This window comes from Poecilia formosa, unplaced genomic scaffold, assembly GCF_000485575.1.
Source record: "Poecilia formosa unplaced genomic scaffold, Poecilia_formosa-5.1.2 Scaffold89, whole genome shotgun sequence".
NCBI classification, from domain to species: Eukaryota; Metazoa; Chordata; class Actinopteri; order Cyprinodontiformes; family Poeciliidae; genus Poecilia; species Poecilia formosa.
Window position 1 is genome coordinate 780,592 of NW_006800028.1, and position 27,920 is coordinate 808,511.

At 38.5% G+C, this 27,920-nt stretch overlaps 1 protein-coding gene across 2 annotated transcripts; it reads right to left on the reverse strand.

Moving 5' to 3' along the window:
- Positions 1–84: 84 nt before the first annotated feature.
- Positions 85–27,873, reverse strand: hsd17b4 (hydroxysteroid (17-beta) dehydrogenase 4). Of its 2 annotated transcripts, XM_007557506.2 has the most exons (25): positions 27,684–27,868; positions 27,156–27,209; positions 25,555–25,662; positions 25,033–25,092; positions 24,919–24,940; positions 24,721–24,767; positions 24,509–24,593; positions 22,526–22,713; positions 20,179–20,270; positions 20,051–20,075; positions 19,779–19,907; positions 17,771–17,883; positions 9,126–9,238; positions 8,307–8,430; positions 8,025–8,076; positions 7,044–7,115; positions 6,451–6,554; positions 4,830–4,895; positions 4,380–4,449; positions 4,120–4,226; positions 3,664–3,750; positions 3,439–3,525; positions 2,797–2,935; positions 1,393–1,520; positions 85–750 (listed from the first exon to the last, which is right to left on the reverse strand). In XM_007557506.2, the coding sequence occupies exons 1-25, from the start codon at positions 27,733–27,735 to the stop codon at positions 661–663; spliced, it is 2,214 nt and encodes a 737-aa protein (XP_007557568.1). In that variant the 5' UTR covers positions 27,736–27,868; the 3' UTR covers positions 85–660. The 2 variants fall into 2 exon arrangements, with proteins under 2 accessions (XP_007557568.1, XP_007557567.1); XM_007557505.2 differs by having other exon boundaries at positions 4,120–4,449; positions 27,684–27,873.
- Between the last annotated feature and the right edge of the window lie 47 nt (positions 27,874–27,920).

The following is a 27,920-nucleotide window of genomic DNA, read 5'->3' on the forward strand; positions in this document are numbered from 1 at the left end:
GGATCGATTTCTGCTCCGTTTGTGTCTGAAACCTTCAGCTCAGGCTTCTTAAATGGTGTTATATAAATAAACAGAAGAGAAATGTGAGATAACACATTAAGGCTTTAATTAGAGTCACAATTTATTTTACAAGAGCAAACGTTACTTTGCATTAAATTGCACAAATAAAGTTGAAATACAGTAAAAGTTTACATTAGTATAAACTGAGCTGATTAGAGCATCAGATACATCAAACTGCCTCTGACTTTGGTAAATTAGTCATGAAAAGAGAATATAAATCATAAAAGCTGCTCTAGACTTTGATTATTTCAGTTTAGCTGAAACGTTAATAAATTCAACTTGTGCGTTATTAAAACGTGAATAAACGTTCACGACTCATGAAAATTGTGGTTAATTAAATATTCTGAAGGGACTTGAGCAGCTAAAGATGTGATTGAACCGAAACATTTCCCCACCTGATGCTTGGATTAGGCAGTTTGGGAGTCCTTAAATTAATTCAATGGAGATAAATTAATTCCTGAAATGTCTCAGTGGGTAATTTTTTTTTTTTTTTTAATGAATTTCCTTAGAGAGCCAAGAAATGGTCACCAAACACAAAGCAGGAGGGAGTCGATGTGGTCGGGTTCCTGAAGCCGTCTGATTGGTTGGCGGCGGCGGCGCTCACAGCTTGGCGTAGTCTTTCAGGATGACCTCCAGCTTCTGACTCAGCATGATGTTCCCTCTTACCTTCAGCTTTCCGGAGAAGAAGGCCTAACAAGAAAAACAATCGTTTATTTTGCAGCATTTGTCATGAGAGCGCGGAGCGGCGTTCAGGAAATTAAGATGAAAGGAGACGAAGATGATCCCTGCGCAGAAGAAAGCTAACCGAGCCTCTGATGAGGATTTTCTTTGCTCTGCTCGGCTGAAATCAATCCAACGACGGGGTTATGACGACCCTGGAAGACAGTTAGCAGCTCCTCTTTCAACTCCGTCAGCTAATCTTCCCCCAGCTGCTCCTTTCATCACCGCAGAGAGAGGAGAAGACCCGCCCGAGGGATCTCCAGCCCGCCGACTTTCTATAAAGACGAACGCAGGCGGCGCGAGATCAATAAGCAGAGCTCCAGGAAGCGCATGAATTCAGCGTGGCGACGGCCACTCCCACCGACAGATGGGATGCCACAGACGTAACAAGCAGCGGCGATTGATTGTCTGCGCTGAGGGCTCTCCGAGAGATCGCCGCGTCCAAATTTTATCTGACGAGACGAGATCAAGCAGGACGTCGTTATGGATCGAAGGGGAGCCTCAAAGGAACTTTCCCCGTAATCAGAATGTACAGGAAGTGGTTCGCCGTCGCAGCGGCCGTTTGAAATGGGAGGCGGAAGTTTCCCAGACGCAGAGCTTCAAAGACGTTACCTTCTGAGGCTGAAGCTTCCCCGTCACCACCTCCATGAAGTCCTCGTCTGACAGAGTGAAGGTCACGTCGACCTTCCCGCCGGGCGGCCCTCTGAGCACAGAGCCGCTGCCGTTCTTCAGATCAATGGCTGCAGAGGGAGCGGAGGCAGACACAGACAAGAAGACGGATTAGAAAACAAAAAGATCCACTTTCCGTCGACTCGTTTTCGGCTTCAAATTCCAGCACAGTATTTAAACTAAATCTGGTTTTACATCAGTGAAATCAGCTTAACTTGGATCAAAAAGTGACATTTTTAATCTCGGTTCTCTTTTGTTCACATCCGTCTCCATTTAGTCCAATCCGATGCATCCTCTACTCTCACACCAAACAGCTTCCTGTCCTCTCTTACATCACAGAGTCATTTGCAAACATCGTAGTCCACGACCAATCCTCTCTAACCTCGTCTCCTAGCTCGTCCTGCTAGCAAAGCAAACGGGACGCGGCTTAGAGCCGATCCTTGATGCACTCCCACCTCCACCTTGAACCTGCAGCACACCTCACTGCTGTCTCACTCCAGAACTCCTCTTGTAATACACAGCTCCTCTCAGTTTTCTCCCAGGCTGCGTTCACACAGCAGGTCTCTATTTTTTGCTAAAATCCAATGTTCTTTTTTGTAATGTAGTTCAAACTAATTCAATGCGACCGTAATGAGACAGTTTACGACCCCAAATAGAGGAATGTTAATGTCAAACAGCAGCGTTTTGTTTATGGGAGCAGTAACGGAAGGAGCCATTTATGGATCGATTTTATAGTTTATTCAACAACGGGAGCCAAAAGTATCGTCACAAGATCATAAGACGATGAGAACTAGCAACAAGAAAGCACAACTAATAGAAACAGTGTTTTGTGGAGCAACTCCTGTAGAAAAATCAGTTTGGATACGTAGTTAAAACCAGCAGTGGTGGGACTGTGATGTGATGTGCTTCAATTACAGACTCATTCACAAGAATGACGTAAAAGCCAGATAAAATGCGACACGAACGTTCAGACTGCAGACGCTTTGAAAACAATCAGATACGCGTCTGAATGAGAAGCGGCTGAAATTTGAAAAAGATCGTACTTAGGACTGCCGTGAAAAAGTCAATTATACAGCTCTGGAAAAACCTCCTTCCAACCTCACTGAGTTTCCGGTAGAAATAATTATGCAAAAAGTTGTTCAGCAGAACAAGAAGAGTTAGATTTTTTTTTCTCCACTGATTATTGAGGGAATTTTTTTATTCCAATGAAAATAAAACAGAAGATATGTATATTTGTACATTTATTCTTATATTATTTTTTTAAGTGTTGCCCATCTAGTTTTCTAACAGAAATAAAAGTTTTTGCTGAACGATAATAATGAAAACGTTTGTGTTCATGCAACTTACTCCACTCTGCAGCTTTCTCGCCGGCCTTGGTGATCTCCCAGCCGAACACGGCGTTCACCTTCTTGACCAGCTCTGAGCCCAGATCTTTAACGCGCCGCCCGATCTCTGCAAACACCAGGTCGCTCTGAAGGCCTCCTCCCTGCAGCAGGAGCAGAGAAAAGGCAGAAAATATACACCCGTTTTGTCTGAATCAAAGGTGCAGAGTGGTGGGAGGCCCGAGGAGGGAAAATGCACACATCAAACAACCTGTGAAAACTCTTTCTGCAATCTGTAAAACAACATTTTCTGAGTTCGAGCTCCTCATTATGTTGCATAACATAAAATCCAAGCAGAAATCTACTTTTTCCCTGCAATCACGGGATGAATCTCGGTGGTTCAGGTTTTTATCTCAATAAAAATCTGAACTGAGCTTCATTTGCTCACTTTGATGCCCCTAAATGAACGAGGCGACATTAAGATTTTTTTTTTTTTGCTGAATAAAAAGGCCACCGTGACCGCCGCTGTCCACCCCCTTTGACAATGGAAAGAAATGAGGCCACCAAAAATAGAAAGCAATAAAACGAATTACAGTGGAATAATTGACAGTGAGGGTAGTTTTATTTATTTATTTATTTATTTATTTCGTTCCCAGACTTCATGTACCTGAGGGAGAATTTCAGGAGAAGCTTCTGATGTGCCGTGCAAATCCACGTAGCCCCCAGCCAGAGCGACATCACCCGTCTCCTTCACCTGCATGAAAGAGACGAGAGCTCATCAGAAGAGCAGGCGGCTCGGGCTCATCTCTTCACCGCAGCTCGTGATGAGGGTGTAATCCTCACTGCTGCTGAAGAAGAAGAAAAAAAAAAAAAAGAAGAGAGAGAAACTCACTTTACACTGGATGTGGATCCGGCTGCCCTCCTTCCACATCTCGGTTTGCAGCGACTGACCCGGAAACACGGGCTTCGCAAAGCGGACCTGAAAGAGCAGCGAGAAGGGAGGGGACACATAACTACAGGATTACATGGACGAAAAAAAATCAGATGCAGGTCGCATTAAGGCGAAAAAAAAACAATTGTAATTCACTTCACTTCAGGCTGCAGTGTGAACAGATATTCCTCCAGGACTCTCCTGCTTTTAGCTACGTTCATCTTCCTATCTCTACCTTATGGCCATATTTTGTTTCATTTGCAACAAGTCAGTGCTGTAATAAACCTGCAGGTGAAAACAGAGCTACTCTCAACAGCTTCATCAAATCTCATGTGGAAACTAAGTGACAATTCTTTGCAGCATACGAAAGCAGCAATGTAGACATTTGATCTGAAACCCCAGAGAGGCAACGCTCACCTTTATGGCCTTGAACTTCGCCGGGTCGTTGTTGGCGAAGCGCTTGAGGACGTGTCTCGCCGCGAAGCCGAACGAACACAAGCCATGCAGGATGGGAGCCCTGAAGCCTGACCCAGTAGCATTTTTAAACACAGCATGAGCAAGAATAAATGAGATGGTGGTAACATCATTTGAGAAAGAAGGAAAAAAAACAAAAAAAACAAAACAAAAGAAGACAGGGAGTCCGGAACGAACAGCGGTTCGTCTTGTTCTGCTCTCACCTCCCATGGCGGCGAAGCCGGGGTCTATGTGCAGAGGGTTCCAGTCTCCGCTCAGACGGTACAAGGCGGCCTGCAACCGCCGGGGGAGCAGACATTGTTTAGATTTATATCTTATTCATAACTTCATGTGGGATAAAATTTAATTATCATAAAGACACCTAAAATAAGAATGCCTTTGAAGTGATACAGATGCAGTCATTTGAAAATGCTTGGGGGATTTCTCTTTTTCTTTTCATTGCTTTCACACGGCATCTTGCAGTCAGCAAATTTCTCTTCTCTGACAGAACGAAAACCCGCGCTCAAACTCTCCGTCGCCACACATACTCCGACTCGAACTTAATGATCATTGCAGAGAGGAGTAAAAAGAAAACCCAACATGTTCTATTTTCACCCTTGCATCATCAATTCGGCTGATTTATTCTGCAGCAAAACCCACACAGACGCACTCACTTGGTCTCCTGTGGTTGATTCAATCACCACAGCATCTGGTGCGCGCTTGGGTGGAGGCAGAGGAGCCTGGGGGAAATTTAAACGAAACAAAAAAAACCCAAAAAAACTGTTAAACATGATGGAGGATTCGTAACAGTTTTCTCAAGTTATATATGTGTGTGTGTGTGTGTGTGTGTGTGTGTGTGTGTGTGTGTGTGGGTGTGTGTGTGTGTGTGTGTGAAAAAACCTTTATGCTGTAAAGGGTAAATAATCGAGTGTAAAATCCACATAGACAGCAGAGAATAGTAGAGACACACAAATGTGGAGAAAGAAGTGTGATTTGATTCCAGCAACATTTTTCTAATTTTTAACGTTTAATAAGTGGAAACGGGTGAATCATAGATGCATCTTTTGGATATACATGATATTTGTGCCCACAATGAGCGTATGTGAACTTGTGACCAGGATGTAGAGAACATGCGTCAAATCCGGCCCGCTGTGGCTTTTTATATGGCCCTCTAGGATCCAGACTAAACGGTTTCTTAAATATTATTTTATCAATCAAATCATTGCAGTTTTTATCCGTTTACCTCCAAATTATATCAAACCGTCCCTAAAGTTTTTTGAAAATTACCTTGGAAATTCACACAAAATCAACAAATCCCCACACTTTTTTGCACTAATAAATAATTGGGAATTTATTGCAGATTTTTCTCAAAAATTGCCAAAAACCTTCTTACTTGTTCTGAAAAGCTGCCTTTTCCATTAAATCTGACATTTAATGGATGTCAGATTATAATCCAAGTTCTATACAGTGAGTAATAAAAAGTCACATTTATCACATTTTCAAAGCATTAAATTGCAAAGTAAAATCTCTTTTAAGTCATCTTTGAGATGTACAGAATTTTTATAAAAACTTAAGGTTAAAACCATTTTTAAAAAAGTGGTATAAAACGCCACGGCATGCCTGGAAAATACGTGATACCTTTTAAAAGTAGTTTATGAAGTGTCAGAATCTCCACTTAAGACCAAAAGAAAATATCTACAGTTTTACTAACATTAAGATGCAGACATGAGTAGCATAACTATTTCCTCTGCAGCCTGTTTAGTGGAAACATACAGTTTTCTGCATAAAATTGTGCTGCTGCAATAAAAGATTAATTTAACGAGTGTGAAGGGTATTAAATATGGCAGCGTATTCTGGCACATGCTGCTCCAAGGTGTCTCGCTAATCACTGAAACTTCTGATTATCTACTGACAAAGATATTACCATATTTCTTCTTTGGATAAAGTTTTAATTTCAAAGGATGTTTTCAACTTTATCCAACTCAGATCTGGAAATTTCTTTATAACAGCTGTAATACATATATATATATATTTTGTTTACAGTAGGTAGGGTTTAGACGAGGATCTTTGAGTTGTTTTTCTTCCCTTTACTTGATGAAATATTCATTTTTTTGCCATCTTATTTTTTTAAAAAGCTTCAATAATTTGTCATTTGTATCTCAGAGCTCTTCACATTCAAACAAACTGGGACATTTCAACAAGCTCTTTGCTTCCCAGTCCACTAATTAGTTGTTTCAATCAGAAAAGCCTTTTTATGACTCTTAAGCAAACACTCAGCAACAAGCTCTGACATACTTTAGCTTTGTCTGAGCTCCTCTTTCCTCCGAAGCGTCCAGCTCCAACCACAAACACTGAGAACTGGTTGTAGCACACGAGTTCGTCGCCGTTGTAGGTGTTCGCTGCAAAACAGAGCAAATGCTGGCATTTTACATGATAAACCAAAACAAATTTCTGCATACTTGTCAAGTAGAAAGAAAACAGACATGATGTCACTGCAGCATGCAAACTAACACCAGCATAACTTCTCTTTTCACCACAGCTAACAGGTTTAATGTGAGCGAGGACATTTCATTGACATTCTCCCGAGTCAACACACAGAAAAAACCCCAGGTCCCACAGTTTCCTGGTTTAAGATGGATTAATTATAGATCAGAGTGGTTTTAAATAACATTCATCTCTGAGGAATTGCCACACAAAAAGTATGAGCCATTCACAGTCTGTTATTCTGGCCCCTGCAGACACAGACTGTAAATTAACTTTCATTAATTCAGCCTGAGAGGGACCTGTGAGGCCAAAAAATACATTAAACTGAAGAAAACAAATGGATTTTGAATAAATACACTGTATGATGGAAACTCTGCGCTGTTAAAAGGTCAATCCAAACCCACCGTCCAGCAGGATGACGGCTCCGGATCCTTTGTCCAGGACGTCTGCGACTGTGGTCTCGGAGGTAAGGGTGCCTGGAGGGACAATTAAACGCTTAACATGAAAATATTTGCAATTCTGCAACATCTTGATTCAAAAGAGAACCAGTCAATGTTAAATTTACAAGATGCTTGTTGATTTCTGCAAGAAAATCGATTATCAGAGCGATTAATCGATTGGAAAAACTGACAGAGTGGCATTATTTTCCACCCATCTCATCGGTCTGCTAAAATATTCTGGATAAAAAGAAATACTGATGCATGCAGCTGTTGGGCTACAGTCGTTTGAAATGTAAAAACGGAGTCGCAGCTGGTAAAACTCTTTAAAATCCAACAACTGAGCATAAACAGAAATGTGATTACAAGAGTTTCTGAGGAAAAATATAGCAACAAAAACAGCAACAACAAGCTTCTGGGTTTCAAACCAAAATATCAAAAAATATTTTAGGCCTAGTTCAAGAGACCAAACAGGCAATAAAACAACCCTTTTTTATTTCTTTATATGTTTTCAGTCAGTCAGTAAGTCGAAACTAGGATGTTATCTGAGAAATCAAACAGAAAGCATGTCAAATTAATATGAATACATTGTATTTATTAAGTAGTAATAGAATTTTAGGCTGTAAAATACAAAAAAATAAATAAAAAATACACACAATTTCGATATTTAAATATTATCCAGTTCCAATATAAAGCGTTTAAAAAAATAATGATTAATGCTACGACTTAAAAATAGTCTTAAAACAACAATTTTATTGTTTATCGCAATAATTTGTGGGAGAATTTATCAACCAGCAAAATGTAAAAGAACTAAGTGCTTATTATTTAAAATATCCAAGAGAATAATATTTCATAAGCCTGAGTAAATGACACTGAAAGAGCATTTACTTCCTTTCATGATGAGCTACAACCCTAATTTACCACTGCGCAGTGTCAAGGGGTAAATACCTGAAGTAGGCAGAGGTTTGTAAAGCTCCAGATACTGCTCTCCATGCAAAACCTGAAACAACACAACAGCTGTGACACACATTCACCAGAAAGTCCCGCAGCCTCATTAGCATTAGCAGCGAACTATTTACTCTTCTTCTGTGTGCAAGGCTGTGTGAAATATCCCATATGGACATAAATCTGCATCAACATATTTACAAACAGCAAAGTTGTGTATACACTTAGACATGTGCAAGACGGCACAGGCGGACATCCTGGAGAGTAATCTGCACGTTTCCTGACCTGTGTGAAGTCTATGCTGAGTCCAGGGACGGAGCTGAGGCCGCCGCCCATCGTGGCGGCCTGCGAGGGGATGACCCCGAACGTGGGGAGGCAGCTGAAGTCTTGATGCCCTTCGTACAGGAACCTACGTTAGGATGCAAAGTGTCGGTGAAGTGTGAAGTAGAGCACCAAGACAGAAACGGTTGCACAGATGGCAGAACATGCATGACAATGAAGCAAGCAGGGTTCATGCACTTTTCTCACAGTAAAATTCAAGCATGAAAGCACCACAAATGAACAAGACAGTTTCAGTTCAGCATTATATGATATCATTTATTACTCCTATTAATAATAGGTAAACTAAAATATAGCAACACATTACGTTTTGAGAGGGCCCAAGAAGAAAAAAATCCCCAAATTTCAACCTTTTGTACCAGTTAAACACAATAATAACCAATTTTGCCATTTTTAATAATAACTATTCATTACACTGAAATAATCCAAACAAATCATGGGTAAACACTGTATTATTATTATTATTGTTAATCTTATTACAATTACCTTCTTGCTAAAATTCAAATGCCTGCCTTCACTGTCTGAAGATAAATCCCACCAAACTTCTCTTGTTTTAGGACAGTTAGAATTACAAAAACTATTTATATTTGGTAAATGCCAGAAAATGTAGCAAAAACATTTTTTAGAGATTTTTTCTTTTGTGTAACTTTCTTTGAATTAAAAACTTAAACATTTGGTCAGACTGTCTTTGAACAGTCAAAACTTTTGGGGTTCTCACAACAATTTGCTAGTTTTCTGGCACACAAACAAAAAGCAGAAGCAAACCTGAGGCTGTCTGGATCTCTGGTGGACATGCCGACTCCCAGCGCGTAGAGGATGCACTGGTTAGAGGTGAAGCTGAACGAGCTTGAGGGAAGTTTTTGTCCGATAGCTTCCGCCTGGAGAACAAAATTATTACTATTATTATTATTATTATGTTACCTCTCAGATCCCATTTGTCTTTAATTTCAAAATTAATGCACCACATTCATATAAAATCCAAATAAAACACATTAAAATCTGCGATCCGAATGTAGGAAAATGCAGAAAAACCCCATTCTCCCTCTCAAACTAAGCCAAATAAAACAGAACCCTCAGATTCTGCTGCCAACAACTAATATTAAATATAAAAATCAACCACTACCCATCTCAGTATCCATCCCAACTTTAGTTGTAAGTCCCCAGAGGACAGCTGCTTTTGCAGCAAGTTAAAATACCAGGCATGTGTAACACTTAAAATATATAGAGTATATTCATAAAGAAAATACTGGAAGAAAGTGAGAGGCAAAAATCAACAAATTATATAACCATTATGAATCAGCAGGGAGGTAAAACATTAAATTGAAGTAAAAAGAATTTCATATGATTATTTTAATCCTTTGCATCCTTAAGAAATAAGTGCGATGGAGCTTTTTAATCCCTTGCAACAGATTAAGAAACAGATTAAATAACAGAAAATACAAACCAAGGTGTTTGCTACAAAAAGGAAATAATACAACCACTAGCTAAACGTCGTAAACGATGGCAAAAAATTAACGCTTCCTGTTTTCAGTGAATAACACTTTTACATTCAGTAGCCGGTGAATTTCATTCACGGTGTGTTTTCAGCGGTCCTTGAGCCTTTTGAGCGGAGGGTGGTCTCTGAAAGCAAGGGAGAATCAGCAGCTCAGGGCTGCGCTCCAGGCCGGGATCAGGCTGGGCTTTGTGAGAGATCAGCACAATCACACAATGGGTGGAGAGAGGCAGCCAAGAACTGAGCCAACTTCGATTTGTGTTTGCATCGGAGGCACCGGGAGGCCTGAGAACGGCCACAAACTCCTGAGCTGAACAGTAATTAACCGTTAATGATGCCGAGCAACAAAAGCCGTCCTAAAGATCAATGAGGTGAGGCGATCCGCAGCGTCAGAAATGTTCTCAGACCGTCATCAACCGCAGTTTTAGCACATCTGGCAGAACCTCAGGTCATTAATTTCCAGCTCCAGAACAAGTATAAAAAAAAAACAAACGTGTTTCTGTTTTTATTCTTAGCATAATATCACACAAATAAAAAATTTAGTCGCTGGACTTGAAACAGTCTTATTTGTCACAGGCTAAGTGACAAAGAAGACTTAAATATTTTCACCCTGGAAAAACCCCCCAACTATTTAAGAGGGAGGGAACTTTAACGAGTTAATTTAATTACATAAAACTTGTATAATTAATCTTAATATACGCTAAGGTCCAGAGCCAGAACGTTGGTATTTACATGTTTCTGGATCATCCATATGTTAATCGAGTTCCGCCACTAAACCACATCCACAAACAACTGATTAAAATCAGTAAATATCTTTGTTGTTGAGCTCATATGGGTTTTTTATTTAATAATTTAGCAGCAAAAACACTTTTTGAATTGAAAATGTTCATTCTGGCAATATTTAGCTTTCAATTACAATACGATTCATTTAAATTAATGAATTAAAGCCACAGCAATTAATTTGATTAAATAATTTAATCAAATCCCACCACTAATATTTACTACTTAAGTGATTTCTGAAGGCAACTGGTTAAATCCAGTGCTGGATTTAGAAATGTTTTACCGTCTCCATCTGGTTTTTCTCCATTATTCTCCCGTTTTCAGCAACATTCAATCCCCCCCACCAGCTCTGAATATCCCTGCTGAACAAAAGCTTCCCCACAGAATGATGCTAGCACCACATGTAGCATTTTTTCAAGCAATCTTATTTCATACCAGCTGCTTCTTGGTTTTCATGAAGCTGCTTGTTCTCTAACAAACCTCTCAGTCCTTCACAAAACTTATAGATGGGCTTTCTACTCATTAGACGAAGGTAATTTGTTGCAATGGACTTTGGGGTATCAGCATAGACGAGGATGGATTACAAATCGTTGCCATACTTGGAGGATTTTTACTCACAAAAAGCTGTCAGAACTAATTAATTGTCCTTAAGCTTCACCATTATGAGTTACTTTTTGGTTTTCTATCACATAAAAAAACCCAATAAACATCATTAAAGATGTATAAACTTCCTTTTATTTATGATACTAGATGATTATGTTATGTAAATTTTCTTTCATGCATTTTCTGGAAATTAAGAAAATGTTTAAGCTTTGAACTGAACCCAAGCACCTAAACTTCAGCTTCCATTAAAGAAAACATACAAGAGAAGAGATAAAAAAGGCTTTTGAATCAGTTCCATTCCATTCTGACTATTTTTTATTATTATTATTATTATTATTCTTTTATTTTTGGTTGTTTTTTAAGTTATTGAGATAAAATCTTTGTTTACAAATACAAAAATGAGGAACAGAACTCAAAATGTGAAATGAAGCCTTCTACAGTAAATACATTGTTAAAAAGAAAAAAAACAGAAAGAAGACATTACCACAGTCATATGTGTTAGCATCTCTTGGGAATAGTGGCTAAATATAGTCTGAGTAGCTAAACTAAAAAAACAAAAGGGTGAAGATGACGAAAATTTACATTTGTGAATATGAAATTTGCCAAATATGAGAATTAGATTAATTGCCAGTCATCTGTCTGCATTCATACTCCAGGGTTTCCCCCAGTGTATTATAAGCCTGGCGGGCTACCAGGCTTCACTTGTGCCCCCACCAGGACAAGCATTGCTTAAATAAGTTTCTTTTTTTTATGTTTGCATTTTAACACTTTATAGTTGGTGTTCAGACACTAGTCTTCTAATAACATAATTTTCAAGTGACATCTTCAAGTTTCCTGTCAACTTTAAACATTTTTTAACTCAAAAACATGACGGGCCGCTGGATGAACGACTGCCAAGCGCCCCAACCACAGGGCTTAGCAAGTTTTCTGGGGGAAACCCTGTATTATTTCCATGAAAAGAAAAGAAAAATAACATGGTCAACATGGTCAAACTTTATAATTTGTCATGTTGATACTCCGTTTTCAAAACAGTTTTATTATTTCAAAAAATTTCTTTAGACACGATAATTCCAGTTAAATAACTGTTTCTGGATGCTCTTTGCAAAACCTACAGTAGGGGTCTTTCTATTGTGACTGATTTGTTTTCAGTTTTTCAATGTGTAGAAGAAGAGCGCCTGTTACCCACTGTGCCTACGGGGCTCAGCACTGCCCCCTATCAGGGCCGCATGGTACTTACTGTCTCACGCTTTGCATTTTCAGATCAGAATGACTAAAGGGAGTAAAAGCAGTGGATAAAACAGGAAAGGTCACGCCACTAGTTTGGCAGTACTTCAGATATTCTAAACAATAAACTAATAATTATCAATATTGATAAGTATGAAACCATATCGTCCAGCTACAGATGCAGCATTGAAAATTAAGCCAAGAGAAAACAGTGTTGAGGACAGAAGCTAACTAACTCAATTCAGGGAAAATGTGCAGATTCTTTATGTTGCTCCAGAAAGTGGTTTTAATCTTTTGCCCAATCCTTGTTTATAGTGGGAGGGAAAAAAAGAGAAGCTAAATAACATCTCACCCAGGAGCTAATTTCTGAATAAGAAATGATGAATAATGGAATCAAGTAATGATTTTATGTTTAATTAAAAAGTATGTATTTAATTGATACGACTCCCACATCTCTGTCTCCCCCAGACAAAAACTCGTCGGCCCTCAGGCTCCTGTTACAGTGCTAATTGAATGCTTAATGTCCAACACCACAGAGTGTGCTAAAACCTAAAATATAGCAATACCAACCTCAGAAAGAGAATGAATTAAACAGAGTTGGAAAGGGATTGCAGCGGCTCATTCATATCAATCAGAGTTATTAAATGCGAGAAACGTATAGCATTATCACACCTCTGTGGTAGCATTACAGTCACAGCTCTCCTGCTGCAGCTGATTTGTCATATTAATGACCACAGAGCCTCAGCTTAAAACAATCCTGCTTGGCAGAGTGGTGCGATTCCCTCTGCATAATATCACCTCTCAGTTGGTCAGAAATCACCATAAAGCCCGGCCTCTGGAGGCTCGCTTTTAATTAAAACTGCATTAAAATGCAGATGTGGGAAATGGCGTTCTTTCGGAACTGTTCCCACACTCCTTTTTGATTTCATTTTATATGCTTTCATGTGTTCACACATTATTACAGTTCCTCATAAAAGTATTTGCTCATATTTTGTCACGTTACATCACTGCAGAGGTGTAACATATGGAGAGCCATTTCGGCCAAAATTAAATAAATAAATGTATAGGGAAAATAAATATATTCCCAATACATTTATTTATTTAATTTTGGCCGAAATGGCTCTCCATAAAGGTGAGCGATATGGACTTAGACGTTTATCACAATATTTTGTGGTACTATTGTGAAAATGATAAAAATGTAAAAAACTTTTACTACAAAGCCTACATGGCAAAAAGTTTTGACATCTCTGCATTAAGCTCAAAACTTCAGTCTATTTTACTGAAATTTTATGCAACAGAACAGAATAATGATGTGTAATTGTGCTAAGTGGAGGGGAAATAATTCAAAAATCTAAACAATGTGACCCCATTTAATCTCATATCCTTAAATACAAATCTGTGCAACCATATTGTTACAAAAATATTCCTTGGAAGTTGTCTGTGTTTTTCTTTTTCTTTTTTTTTTCTTTTTTTTTTTGCACCGCTGAATCCAAAAATGACATCTATTATTTCAATCATCCAGAAAAGGTTTTAGGAGGAAAAAAATGTGCATTAATTACAAATTACAAACTTGGATTTCTGTAAATTGAATAATAAACACTGATAAGGTTCACTACATGTAAATTGAACATTACATCTTCATTGTGCAAAATTCTCCTTTTCTGATGGACTTTCTCCCACTGCTTTTCGCTCATTGATCCCAGATTCTCAGGAAACCGATCCATATGTGAGAACAAGTCATGCGTTTTGATGCTCATGTTGCATCCATAGTCCAGAAAGTTGACCTGATTGAGCAAAACCAATGTGATTTTTGGATTCCACACATGAAAATGACCCTAAACGAGTTGAAAAACCCCAGGCGATGTTTTGGCTGTTGCCCAGTGTTATCTATGTTAAATAAGTTCTAATGCTGAAATTCAGTGGTGTCTTTATAACAAGTAAAATATAATGACATTACCACTGTTGGAGAATCTTAATGTCCTCTTTCGCACTGATGCGTCCACTGTACATACTTTATGAGCTATAATAATAAACAACCTTTATTTAACCAGTTAAAAATGTATTTTTCAAGTAGGACCTGGCAAGACAGCAGCACCGTTTACATGCATCAACATCTGCATTCAACCAGAGAAGTACATTTAATTATTTTAGTTGATAAGAGATTCATCCAGAGAGTTTGTAGCCTCTGAATTGCATAACAGCATTAAACTGAAAAGCATCTGTGATGTTTTACATGCCATGTTGTGAAAGCAGCACAGAAACAATTCTGAATAATACAACAGAGTTATTTGAATCGGAAACTACAGTCTGTAATTATCATGCGGCCTCTTTGAAACTGAGTAACCTTTTTACTGCCCTTACATCCTCCTTCAAACATCTAAACACATAAAACCATTTAGTGCTGGTAAGATAGTTGTGCACTTGGAGAGGAGCATGTCATAAAATAAACACAAGCACAGCAGCAGCACAGCTTGGTGTAACTTAAGCAATGCGTTGCACAGCAAGGACAAGAATGCAAATGCAACTAGCGGAGCTGCACACACTGTCACACACACACAAACGCACGCATGCAGTCTAATGAAGACACAATGGGGATGTTTATCTTTAGGCTACAGTGTGACTCTCTTCCAAATCCCAAGCAGGCAGCAGAAACAAAGTGAGGAGGACAGAGATACCAGAGAGAGACGGAAACATTTTAGGAACAATACTATAAAATCTTTGAATGAGCACGGCGAGGGCTGCTCATCCACCGCAGGATTTTAAAAAAAGAGCAGATTGTTTTTTATTATTTTTAAAAAAGCACACCCCATTTAGCCTCTGTTATAGCTCCAGTGAGCATTTCTGCAGTCTTCATGCTGCACCGAACCCAAAGATTTCAATTTTTCATCGTATAAATTATTCTGATGACAGTTTTTCTGATAAACTAAACTACATTGGAGAGGATGATTTTAATGCAGTTATTTTAAGTTTGAACGCGACTACTGCGCGCTACGAGTGTGAGGCGGCTGCAGTCCTTGTGGATATCATGCACATGGTGTGATTTTACTGTAGCGCTAATCTTTTATTTAAGCAACTCTGCAATATGTGAGCTGTCACAGATTCAGCTTTCGCAGTTCAGCGAGTGGGAACACAGAAACGTGAACAAACACCTACTGAGGGGAGATACTCTGCTGTCCGCAGTCATCTTTTTAAAAAGCTAATCTGCGCAGACGCTTGTCTGGTGTGTCGACTTTTCAGATTTACGGGGGATATCAACCTTCCTGCAGTATGTATGTTGTAGGAGCTTTGCTAAAGAGGGAATTATCGTCCCTGACTTTATGCTGTGTGGATTTATTACAGAGTCATGAGATGCAATGTCTGAAAGAGCCAGAGAGCTTACAGCCGCATACTTTCAGAAGTCATTATGTCCTTTGTTGTCACACCCACAGGCCACAGGGTGAAACCCTAAAGCTCCTCATAAGTACAGCTAACATAAGAAGAAACAAAATGCAAGCAGAGGTCACCATGGGTGCCTGAACAATGAACAAAGCAGAGCAAAAATGAGAGAGCACACTTTATGTTTTTGACTTCTGGATCACTTCTAGTGGTCTAAATTATACTTTGACTAGCTAAGTAAATATTAAATATTGAAATAATTGCACCGTTTAATCCTACAGAGAGAGTATGAATGGAGAAACCTGAAAACAAAAGTTATTTCAAAACTTTCTTTGATAATTTCTCAATCTATGAACCGTAGGTCAAGTTCAAAACCCTGATTTAAGGTGGAATACTGGTCAAAAAAGATTTTTTTTAATTGGGTGTTTTTGTGTTCCCAACCAGAAACAGAAAAACAAAACCACTGAGGGTTAAAGTATTGAATCCAAACTCTGACGAGGCAAATCATAAAAGAAGATTTTCAATTTAAAATAATAATAATTAAAAAAAAAATGTCGGAAGTTGTTTTTGGAAATTTGGAATTTCAACTTTTAGGAAACAGTAATTTCCAAAACATTTTTCCACACACATCTTTCTTGTCTTAATCAAAAGTTGAAAATCACAAAAGCCAATTTCCATATTTTTCCAGCTTCTTCAAACATATGTAGGCGTCTTGACTGTGATTTCAAACTCTTTTCTGATGATTTCCATGTCGCCTTCATTTGTCTCAGCAAACAACACGTGACCATGTGCAGTACTGACAGTAACTAACCAAAATAAATGAAAGTCAATCATCCACTATTCTAAATACACAAACAAGAAGGTTTCTCATGTTCCCTGCTGCCAAACTGCAAAACATTTCCTGTAGCATGGATTCACCTGCAGGAAGCAAACAATCTCTTTGTTGACAAAAACCTGTCTGGATCCATTCAATTTCTCAGCTTTTTATTCTGATAGGTTTATACAATGAATTTATATGTTCAAATGTTGCACTTACAATGAAAAGTCAAATATTCTCTCTGGGATTGAAGGACACATTTGCTGATCAACAATGTTTTTATTTAGGTTTTCTTGTCCACTCATCTACAACTCAGGCAAATTGGGCCTGTTCCGTCAGGAAAGACAAAACTTTTGATTGAAAAACTGAATAGATTTTATTAAAGGAGTCAGCTAACCTCAATTTTTCTTTTGCCTCACAATATTACCAAATATATAATGGATTTACATCCAGTAGATCAAAATTTACTTTTGACTGCATCAGTTAAATCTAAATAACTTGTTAGCTCAGCAAACATTTGTTTCAGTTCCTCAAATTTGCAACGTATTTAGAATTATTTTTACCTAGTCAGATAATTACATTTTACTTAAAAAAATGTTTTTCTTTTTTAACATCCTACAAAAAAAGTAAATCAAGGATTTACTCATGTATATAGACACAAAAATAAATTATATAAATAAATAAAATTAGGTTCTGCATATTCAGAATGTTAAATATGATGAGACTGAACTGGAAATTAACAAAATCTCAATCATAGTGCAACTCCAAAAGGAAAAAAATCTTCCGGTAATAGTTTTTACTTTAATTTTAAAATGATTAGCATTATTTAATTGTTTGCATTAAACTTGAATATTAGTTGTTAAAATATGATCCGGACTAGAAAACTATATTTTCCCCTCAAGTCCGAGGCATCTAGTGCTTCAACTACGTTTCAGATTTCCTAGAATAAGCCCACCATGAACTTCTCAGCTTGCTGAATCCAAACATTACTCATAACCTGACAACAGGGTGCAAAAATGTTTACAACAGGGATAAAGAGGGAAGTGTGATGAAAATAAATTCAGCGATCTTTAGCCCAGTGTTGAAGAAAAACGGAGCAGAAATTGCATCTTAACTTACAGGATTAAACCCTGATCCTGTTGCTCCGGAGGCGGCAGCTGCTGCTGGATTTGCACCAACTTCTCCATCTGACTCCACTTGAGACAGCACACTCACAACTGAATGCAGAGACTCTGCAACAAGACCAGAAAGAAAGAAAAATACAGAACAGAAGAAGAAACTCGGAACCATTAAAACCGTAGAAAGTTTTAATAATGATGAGCTGCATCCTCTTGTTCTGTATTAAGATCTAACGTACAACGTCCATATTTCACAACTGGAAAAGAAACCTGCTGATGTAAGATGTATATTTCACAAACAGAGAAAAGAGTAGAGGTGGCACTAATCTTCTCAATTAGCTCTTACCATCAATCACCAGACATAAATAAAACTTGTCTGGTAGGACTTAATGTGGTAATTTTTTTAATTAAAAATAAAAGGTATGCATCTAGTTTCATTGTTTGGTTGAAGAGTTGCTTTTTTGAACAATTTTTCCCTCTGGTTTTGGATTCTGTGCAGCTGGAAGTATTTTCGCTCTTACTTTTTTTTTTTTACTGATTAGCATCTTAAGCACTCAAAATATACCTGAACTTTGAGGTGAATTAGCAGTGCTTGCTAACAGCTGATGTTGTATTTAGGGACATGTTACTGTGGAAAAGTGCCCAGAACCTGAGCTGGTAGAACTTCATGGCATTTCAATAACACTCTCTTCAGTCAGAGGCCTCTTCGGGCAGCAAGACTGACTGCTACTGGAGATCCTTGCAGCATTTCCGACAACAACTTCTTGAAGATTCTTGGATGATATGAGTTACTGCAACGTTTAATTTTCCTTCGGGATAAACAAAGTATTTTTGAAATGAATTTAATTAATCTTGTCTAAAAATCACCATAACTGAAATCACATTTTGCAGAGTTTCGCAAGAAACAAAACAACTTACTGGTATTTTTCTTGTTGATAACAGAAAAATGTAGATATTTTAAATGAACCAAGCTGATTTTTTATGTTGAAACAACCAGACTCAATCACTAAATCATGAAAGAAACTACGAGCTTCAGTGGTGATGAATGTAATACAACTGCAACTCTGATTACAAGAAAAATACCTTTAGCAAAAGATATATGGAATATTTTCTGTTATAGTTTAAAAAAAAAGTAAAAAAAAACTTGTAGAACAAGCATAAAATATCATTTAAAACTTAAGCTCAAACTCCATACTTATCCAAATGTAGGTTTTAAATAGCCAACATGTAGTCCTTGTGAGAAATAATAATTCTACATCTAATTTAAGATTGTGAAATCACACAAGCAACAGTTTAATTAAAGATACCAGTCTAGATGTAGCTTCAAAAAAGATCCTAAAAATCTCTCATTGTTATACTTATTAGTTCCTTCTTTACGTTGTCTGAAAGTGGAGTGTAAAGATTTAAATACCTATGCATACAACATGAACACAACAAGGCAATCCCAGAGAACCAAGGAAGCAGAATCTGAGGGAAGACTAAAGCCGCTCATTACCATCAATCAGTGGCGAGTGGTTACCGAACACGGGCGGCAACAAGTCTTCGCATTAAGCTACAAATGAGGAGGCACAACAAAGCCATGCTAATGAGAGCCGCTCACACCCTGTGGGAAAACCACCCCCGTTCGGTTAACACCAGCCCCCACTGCCCCCAACTTAACATGTGAGAGAGCAGAGATGGCCGGAGGAGGCGGAGAGAAATAATAATCAGCGTTGGACAACCTCTCTGTTTCCATCAGACCTTTCCAGGAAAATTGCACTTGTTCAGACTGAACATTGCTTTCACCTTGACTTTCTCCCTTTCTTTGTGAGACCTTTAACAGTACTTCTTGGTTTTTGTTGAAGCCCATTAACTGTAATTGCTTGCTGGTGTAAAATTAGTTTAATGATCTGAAAGAACAAAAACAATGTATAAAAGGAAATGGTTCTTCACAGTACAGTCTACTTGTGTATTAATAAAAAAAAAATATTGCAGCATGGAGCACATAATTGGCCTCAGGTGTCACTGACCTTGTACATTAGCTGGCTTGGTGGCATTTTCAAAATCACAGATCGCGTCCCACTGGTCCCGGACCCCCTCAGGAGTCATCGGTTTGTTCCTCTGCCTCACAATCCGGCCCTCAGTTCGCTCCCAGCGTACTGCGCGCGCGGATACACACAAATGAGGGGAAGGAGGTCACCGCCCGGTAAAAATCCAACACATACATTACAAAGGAGCCTGGAGCTAATGGATATTACAAGCACATGCAGACATCTCTTCAGGAAAACTGCACAGAACTCACATTTACCAATCCAGCCTGCGCCAGCCTGCAAGAAGAGGAAACGTGAGAATAAACCATCACACACTCAGTTTAGAGGAGAAAAATTATCTTTTTAAGGTCGTCACTGTCCAGCAGGACAGTTATTTTACCTCGAACAGTCCTCCATTTTCTTGGCATTGTTCATGACAGAGCCAGAGAACCAGAGGGGCGACGTACTCAGGCTTCAGAGACGCCACAAGGTCTAAAGACGCAAAACACAAACATTTAATACGGAGCAGAGTCGATTTACAGTCCACTATTCCTCAACTAGCACTACACACTGCATAAACCACAGATAGAGAGATGGACGGCTAGACGGACAGATGGATGCTACATCTATACATTTTAATCTTTATGTGGAGTATACCATCTCCTTATGTGAACACTCTTGGTACTTACCAGTTATCTAGAGTTTCTTTTTTTTTTTAGTATCTTCTCCAAACAGATCTGAATGCACCACAAGACCGATTGCTTTTGTTTTAAGGTTAATATTTTTAACAGTAAAAATAAACAGAATGAGCTACAAAACCAGAGGAAATAATTTTCCATTCAAAATCGACTCATATAGAAGTTAGAAGCCCATTATAGCAAACTCTTTTAATACCCTTCATCAGCTATGAAATATTTACTTTCAGACGCCGTACAGTATGTGTGCTTAAAATATCTGCCCCCTGGTGATAAGAGAGGAGGAATTCTGCCTCGCTGCGTTCACCATGTTTGCACCAGGGTGAGTTCTGTTCTTTGTCTTTCAGAAAAGTCTGAGTCAGTGAGCATGAACATATGGAACCAAGTCATTTACCAAGGTGAGGCCATCCTGAGACAGTTGGCACAGCACAGCGTGACAGATGCTACTGCAGACAAGCACGGCATGACAACAAAACCATTCCTGTTTATTCCCCGCGTCAACAGAGCTGTAGTCACAGAGCATGTCCGTGAACCAAAAGCATTTACAAGCACCATTGTCCTGGTCTTTATGATGCTAAAACACAAGCACAGAGTCTCGTTTTTAACTGACTGACTGGTTAAATAACTAGTTTTGGGGTAGTTTTACTAGGCGGCATGTAAATTTCATCTCAGAAAGTTGGATATGATTGAAAAATACATTTCAGTTTTATTATACAATTCAGTTTTATTATGGCTTTCAGCTCAAGGTAACCCAAACTTCTGTTTTTCATGCACAAAAACAAGCAACAAAAAAGGATTTTTAATACAGACAATGCATAGAGCAGTGGCCTCAAACTGCATTCCTAGAGGGTCAGTGTCCTGCAACTTTTAGACGTTCTCCTTGTCCTGCACACTTAAATTAAATGGCTGAACTGCCTCACTAGTATGCATGCAGTCAAACTCTGCAGATGACTGCTGATTAACTCATATTGGAGCCAGGTGTGCTGAAACAGAGAGACGCCTAAAAGTTGCAGGACGTCAACCCTTGAGGACTGCAGTTTGAGACCACTGACAAACAGAGTGAGGCACAAAAGGCCATTTCTAAAGAAGCTGCATCTGAGCATTAAGCAAACAAATGGAAAATTAAGTGGAAAGAAGAAAAGGGCGCACAAGACATATTTGAATTTAATCTTAAGAGTTTTTTTTTTTTTTTTTTGTTGGACTTATGTAGTAATTTTCCTGAGCTGTAAGCCATCAAAGGCAAGAAAATAAGAGGAATGTATCGCTTTTTCTGAACTGAATATATGCACAATATACTTTCTTGACTAAAATAAATTAATAAATTAACTTTTAATGATTCATATGTATTGAGGCGTACTATAAAAGCTGCCCGAGCTTTATTTCATATTATTGTGGATTACCGATGCTTTACCATCATTTCTGTGAAGCAGATATTACAGGCATTAAAGGCTTTAGCTGCTCAACCTCTCCTGGTCAACTAATCAAGGTTGTTGGCATCAACTAACTCACTCACTCTTTGGTTGCTAGGTAACTCTTTGGTTGCTAGGTAACTCTTTGGTTACCTAGCAACAGTCTGCTGAGTAACGTGCAGGAGCAGTTTAAGGTTTCGCCATCATACCTCTTATCTGCTTAAAAATAAAAAACAATTAGAGTGAAAATTGTGGGGGGAAAAAAACAGGAAAGGTCACGTCACTAGTTTGGCAGGAACAAAAGAATAAAAACAAAAAAAACTCAAAATCAATAACTATCGATGTCAACTGATATGAAATCGTGATGCATCTTTCAGCCAACGTTTCGTCCATATCCATAGAAACCTTGGTGACAAAACCTGAGACTACAACTGCCTAATAAAACCACATGCAGGTAAGTAAAAACTAATAAAGATGATAAAAACAGATTTCACCACAGCACAGAAAACAGAATATAGAAGATAAAACTAAAGTAAGCATTTTGTTGACATATGCTAACATTTTCAAAAAGAGAAAAGGATGTGGTTTAGATCTATTTTCCTTATGTTGACCAATTCAGTGCAACGATGTCATCTTTGATTACCTGGCGGCATGACGGTCTCCGTGAGGCGGGACCCCGCCACAGGAGCGATTGTGTTGCAGTGGATGTTGTACTTGCGTCCCTCGATGGCCAAAGTGTTAGCCAGCCCCAGCAGGCCTAACTTGGCAGCGCTGTAGTTGGCCTGGCCGAAGTTACCATAAATGCCCGCAGCTGACGCAGTCATGATGATTCTGGTCACAGAAGACAAGGCCGAGTTAAAGCACTATGACAGAAATCGCTGTGCAGGAGCAGGAGACAGCAACAACCCACACACAATCTCACAGGAAAGATACTTTCCATGCATGCCGAGAATCTTTAAGCGCCTAGTCATTGCAAATAAAGAATATGTTCTCTTCAGCAACCGTGAGAGTATCCAATCCATATTTAGGAGCTCAGGGATGTTTATACATCAAACCCACAGGATATTACTTGTGCGCACAATCTTGTGCAGGCGGTTCAACTCAGTTGAGAAGAAGTAAAAAGGTTAAGCATCAATGCCACATTAACTGCAGGAGACATCTGCAAAACCTCACTGCTTATAAAACAAGTAGTGATCCATAGCATACAGTCTACAACAATACAATCTCCAAGGAACTGGCAATGACAAAATGCTTTTCACATCAATAGCTATTATGCACAAAGGACATGGAGCACAAATCTTTTGGCATTTACAGAGCAACACCGAGAAAATGCTGCATCAGATAGCTGGTAGAGAGGATAAAGCTGTTCAGTGACAGTATTTCTCCACGCCATCAGAGAGACAGAACTGGAGAGTCAGGTGACTGACATTTCGCCTTTTCTTTTTATGTCTCCTCGATATGACTTTTCTTTCAAATGCGCCATAAATTCTTTACTTAGGGTGGCTGCACACAAAGATTGAATTTCAGGCCTGAACATGAGAAATGGAAAACATATAGACAAACAAAAGAGAATTTAAAATGATTTCTGTCTCTATTAAGAAAAACACCGTAATAGCATTTGTCAGCGTATTGATTTAAAACTCGCACAACCATTTTCAACTGCTTTCTGCTAGACTTGGTCAACAGCAGCATGCTGCAGTGCAAAGAAAGTTTCTGCAAAAAAAGTTGAGTCAGTGTTTAAAATGTAATATTCCATTTCAAGCAGAGCAGCTTCTATGAACCCATGAAGGGCAACTGCCTCCTACTTTAAGCTAACAACCTTCCTCCGCTAATTATAATCCAAAACAGCCACATCTAAATAGACCTGTCACTGCTAGATGCATTTCTATACATCAGTGCAGGTGTAATTAACATTTATTACTCTTCAGTGGCCATTAGTTGTGCAAGGGAATTCAAAGTGTCTTATAAAAGAAAAGATCATAACTAGATGTCCAACTAGATGCATTTATTGCAACATAAAGGGCATGGTGTGTTAAAAAACACAAATCAATACAAAGTACTTTTCCTGTAGCATATAACAACAAGTATAATAAACTCTAGAAATATGCCACTCATGGTAACAGCAACATTTGAGTTCACCTCTTTCTTCTTTTCCACAAAATACTATTTGATACTTCATCAAAAAGGAAGACAAAAAAGACCCAAAACCTACAATTTTTTTTCTTATTTGCTCTTCTCTATTTAGAGTAGAGCAAATAAGACTATATTTATAGTAGAGCTCCTTCAGTGGCAGATTGCTGCATCCCAGATGCACAAAAGAGCGTTCTCATAGGTCCTTCCTCTGAGACTCCTTGACCATCACTGATCCCAACAAACTAAATAAATCTTTATAACTCTGTTGTTTCCACAGTTTTCACTTCTTGTAAACAGCCAGTTGTTTTATGTACATGTAACAACAAATCTACATAGAGATTTTACAGCTGAATTTGTGAAAAACCTAAAGATTTTTACATTTTGTGAGATGCGTCTGTCGATTACCGCATTACAAACCTTTTTGAGCCAGAATTGTATCTCTCCTGAGCCTCAGTATAAATGTCAACTGGCAGCTGCTTGCTTTGATCCTCACCTGCCAAAATTTTGTTTCTTCATGTGGTTCCAGGCAGCTCGTGTTACCAAGAATGACCCTCTTAAGTGAACTCTATGGATAAGGTCTGAAATGACAACCATAAGAAAAATGCTTTTTTTAAATCTGTATCCAGGTGACTTGACTCATAACTTGAGTTTCTGATAAATAAGTAAATAAATAATCAGTTTTTTTAATCCAAACAATCTCTTTACCCCAGTCCAAATCACTGGTTCTGGCAAATGAACGGTCACGAAGTATTCTGGGTAAACAAAGGCAAAAAGAATAACAATGTAAGAGCTAAAACTTAAAATTCACTTTCACGTTATTATAATGGTCCACACTTTAATTACTGTAATAACTGTGTTCTAATACCAGAGGATCCTCATAATTTTAACTGGAGAATAACTTACCCAGCATTGTTCACAACAATATCTGAAAAAGAAGAATATTATCAAAATACATTCTAGAAAAACCACCACTAAATATCATTTACTGATTACAGCTTTCAAAAATTAAATACAAACCAATTCTTCCAAAGGCATCAAGGGCACTTTGGATCAGCTTCTCTCCATCTTCAACAGAATCTATTTACACAAAAGAAAATATAGAGGATTTTAAGACTTGATTATATTAGTTTAGATCTAAATCTCGGCTCCACTGTTTCTGATTGCATTTTCAAAGAGAAAAAAAAGGAAGAGTTCAAAAATACATAACAAAAACAAACAGAAAAAGCTTAACTTTACTCTATTTTTGACTACAAAAGCAACAATCTGGCATTTAGTTAGCTGATTAGTCACCCTACAACAAATCTGATATTTAAAAAGAAATACTAGTAAGACACATGGAAGCCTTGTTTTCTGTACAAGATTTATTTTTTCACATTGAAGAAGCACAAATAAAATAATATGGGGTTCTAACATTATCAAAACTCGCTAACAAACTCATCAGTTAGAGGGACAAGCTGGAAAATGAGTCATACAGTTTTTCTATCTGCTATCAAATAAACAACATACTACATTTAATAGAGGGAAGTCCATGTTTCTCACCATAGTTTGCCACAGCTTTGCCCCCCTTTGCTCTTATCTCCTCCACCACCTTATCGGCAGCTGCAGAACTTCTTCCACCTCCTTTTGTGTCTACCCCAAGGTCATTCACTTTATTGCAAAAAAAAGAAGACAAAGATTAGCAACACAGCGCAAATTGTGCAGTTCTCCAAAACAGATAACCCTAAGCGAAAATTGAACTAAAGGAGATTCTTGGTCAGAGATGAGAGCAGCATTCGAAGTCAATATTAAAGGCAGCATTTATTTTTACTGACAATCGCAGGTGAGTTTAAAATCCAATCACTGCTGTTGCAATAACTGCAGTGCACATATCTCAAATACCTTATGCAGTGCAGCTTATCTACATAAGGGTACCTCCACACACACATAATTTCTTCAGAACTAAACATGTGAAACAGAGTTTTGGATGATGGAATAATACTATAACATGATAAGAAGTTCAAAAAAGTTGATTTTTTATAGTAGAACATCTGTAAGAATGTTGCTTTTATACATGATCAGAAGCAATACAACTAACTCATTAAACATAATTACGGAAACCCTAGGTCAGTGGTCCCCAAACTACGGCCTGGGGGCCAGATCCGGCCCGGCCCCCTGAACAATACCAGAGAGCGTTTAGATTTTTTTTCCGGACTATAAGATGCTTATATGTGGATTTTTCTTCAACCACCAGGAGGCTCTTCAGCAGGAAGTGAATCATTGGAAGTCAAAATTGGAAATAAAAGAAGAAAGCGCCCATTAAAACAGAATTAGGTTTTAATAGAAAATTGAAATTTGAGAATGTTGTTGATCAGTTAATAGCATTGAGGGAAAAAAGTTTTTCGGGTTTTTAAATAATACTGGGATAATTATGAGAGTTTGAGGTATAGATATTAGGATCCAGTAAATGGCAGTAGTGCAACAATAATGGATGCAAGCTGCTGTTGAAATCTAAAGAAGAAGAAGAAGAAGAAGGCGCCCATTTTCATTTAGCACATGCTAGTGGCAGACACGAAGGATCAGCACTTTTACTGTTACAGTTACCGTTCGGAAACTGCCGTAATCAGTTCAGTTAAATCTAAACTTGGCAACTTTTTCTTTTTCAACTGTAATAAATGTGATATTCAATTGACCTGTTATTACTGAAATTTTGGGTGTCCGCCTCCCTCTGCTGCATCGTTGTAGAAAACCTGGAGCGGCAGAGATTTCTGCGGTTTATATGTGTATGTTTACTGTTTAAAAAAAACAAAAAACTTTGGGGTTGTGGCTTATAGGCCGATGCGGCTCATAGTTTGGAAAATACGGACTATAATCCTTCCTGGATTTATTCTGTGAAGAACCCAGAGAGGGTTATTTGATTGTGCTTTCTGGGAAACAATATATTTTTACATTTAGGCACTCCTGCAATCGTCACACTTTTTCTGTTACAAACTGACTCCGGCCCCCCACCAGAGAAGGGAAAAGTTTTGTGGCCCTCACAGGAAAAAGTTTGGGGACCCCTGCCCTAGGTAACAACGTTTCCATTCATGTCAACAGAGTGCAAAGCTTGCAGGGCTTTTATTCTGAAAATCAAGCAATTAGTTTAGATGCAATTAATTATTTACCAACAACAGAGGCTCCTCTTGAAGCGAAGGCCAGTGCATATTCCTTGCCAAGACCTGTAGAAAGGAACACAGAAAAATGAAACAAGTTAAGCAAAATTTTCACCAGACCCAAACAAATCCAGCAGCAAGAGCTGCTTCATGCATGTGCCCTTTCACACACTTACAGCAGAGTAATAATAGGTCGTTGCGTTATTTGCACTTTGCTCCCAGAGTTTACAAATGAAACAGTCTTATTGAACATAAAACAGCAACATACGTGTTTAATATCTAATCATAACAATGATTTTTATATTTGCTAGTAATTTTGCAGATTCGTCGCCACTTTCAGCAATCAGCAAAATATACAGATTTACAAATGGGCGTGTAATATAACGTAAAATAGCTGTGTGGTGCACAAGCTGCTTTCGTAACTTTTCTCTAAAAGAGTTCTCCAAACAAATGTCAGCCACATTTAGCCAGTTAGCATCCGAAGCTAAAGCTCTAAATGATATCTAAAGTGACGGACAGCACACGGAGCTGCAGTTTTACCTCCTCCAGCGCCAGTGACAAGCGCCACTCTTCCTTCGAATGACAAAGACATTTCTGTGGACTCTCTGTTTCAGGGACAGACCGACTCCGATGCTTCACCTGCAGAACTGAATGCTAGAAAGTGACAGTAGTGACAGAGAACTACAACTTCCGCATGAAGAGGGAGAGTCTCAGTCCTGACCAATCAGATACCTGGATTTGGTGACGCTGCTTTAGCGACGCTTTGTTTCACGAGGA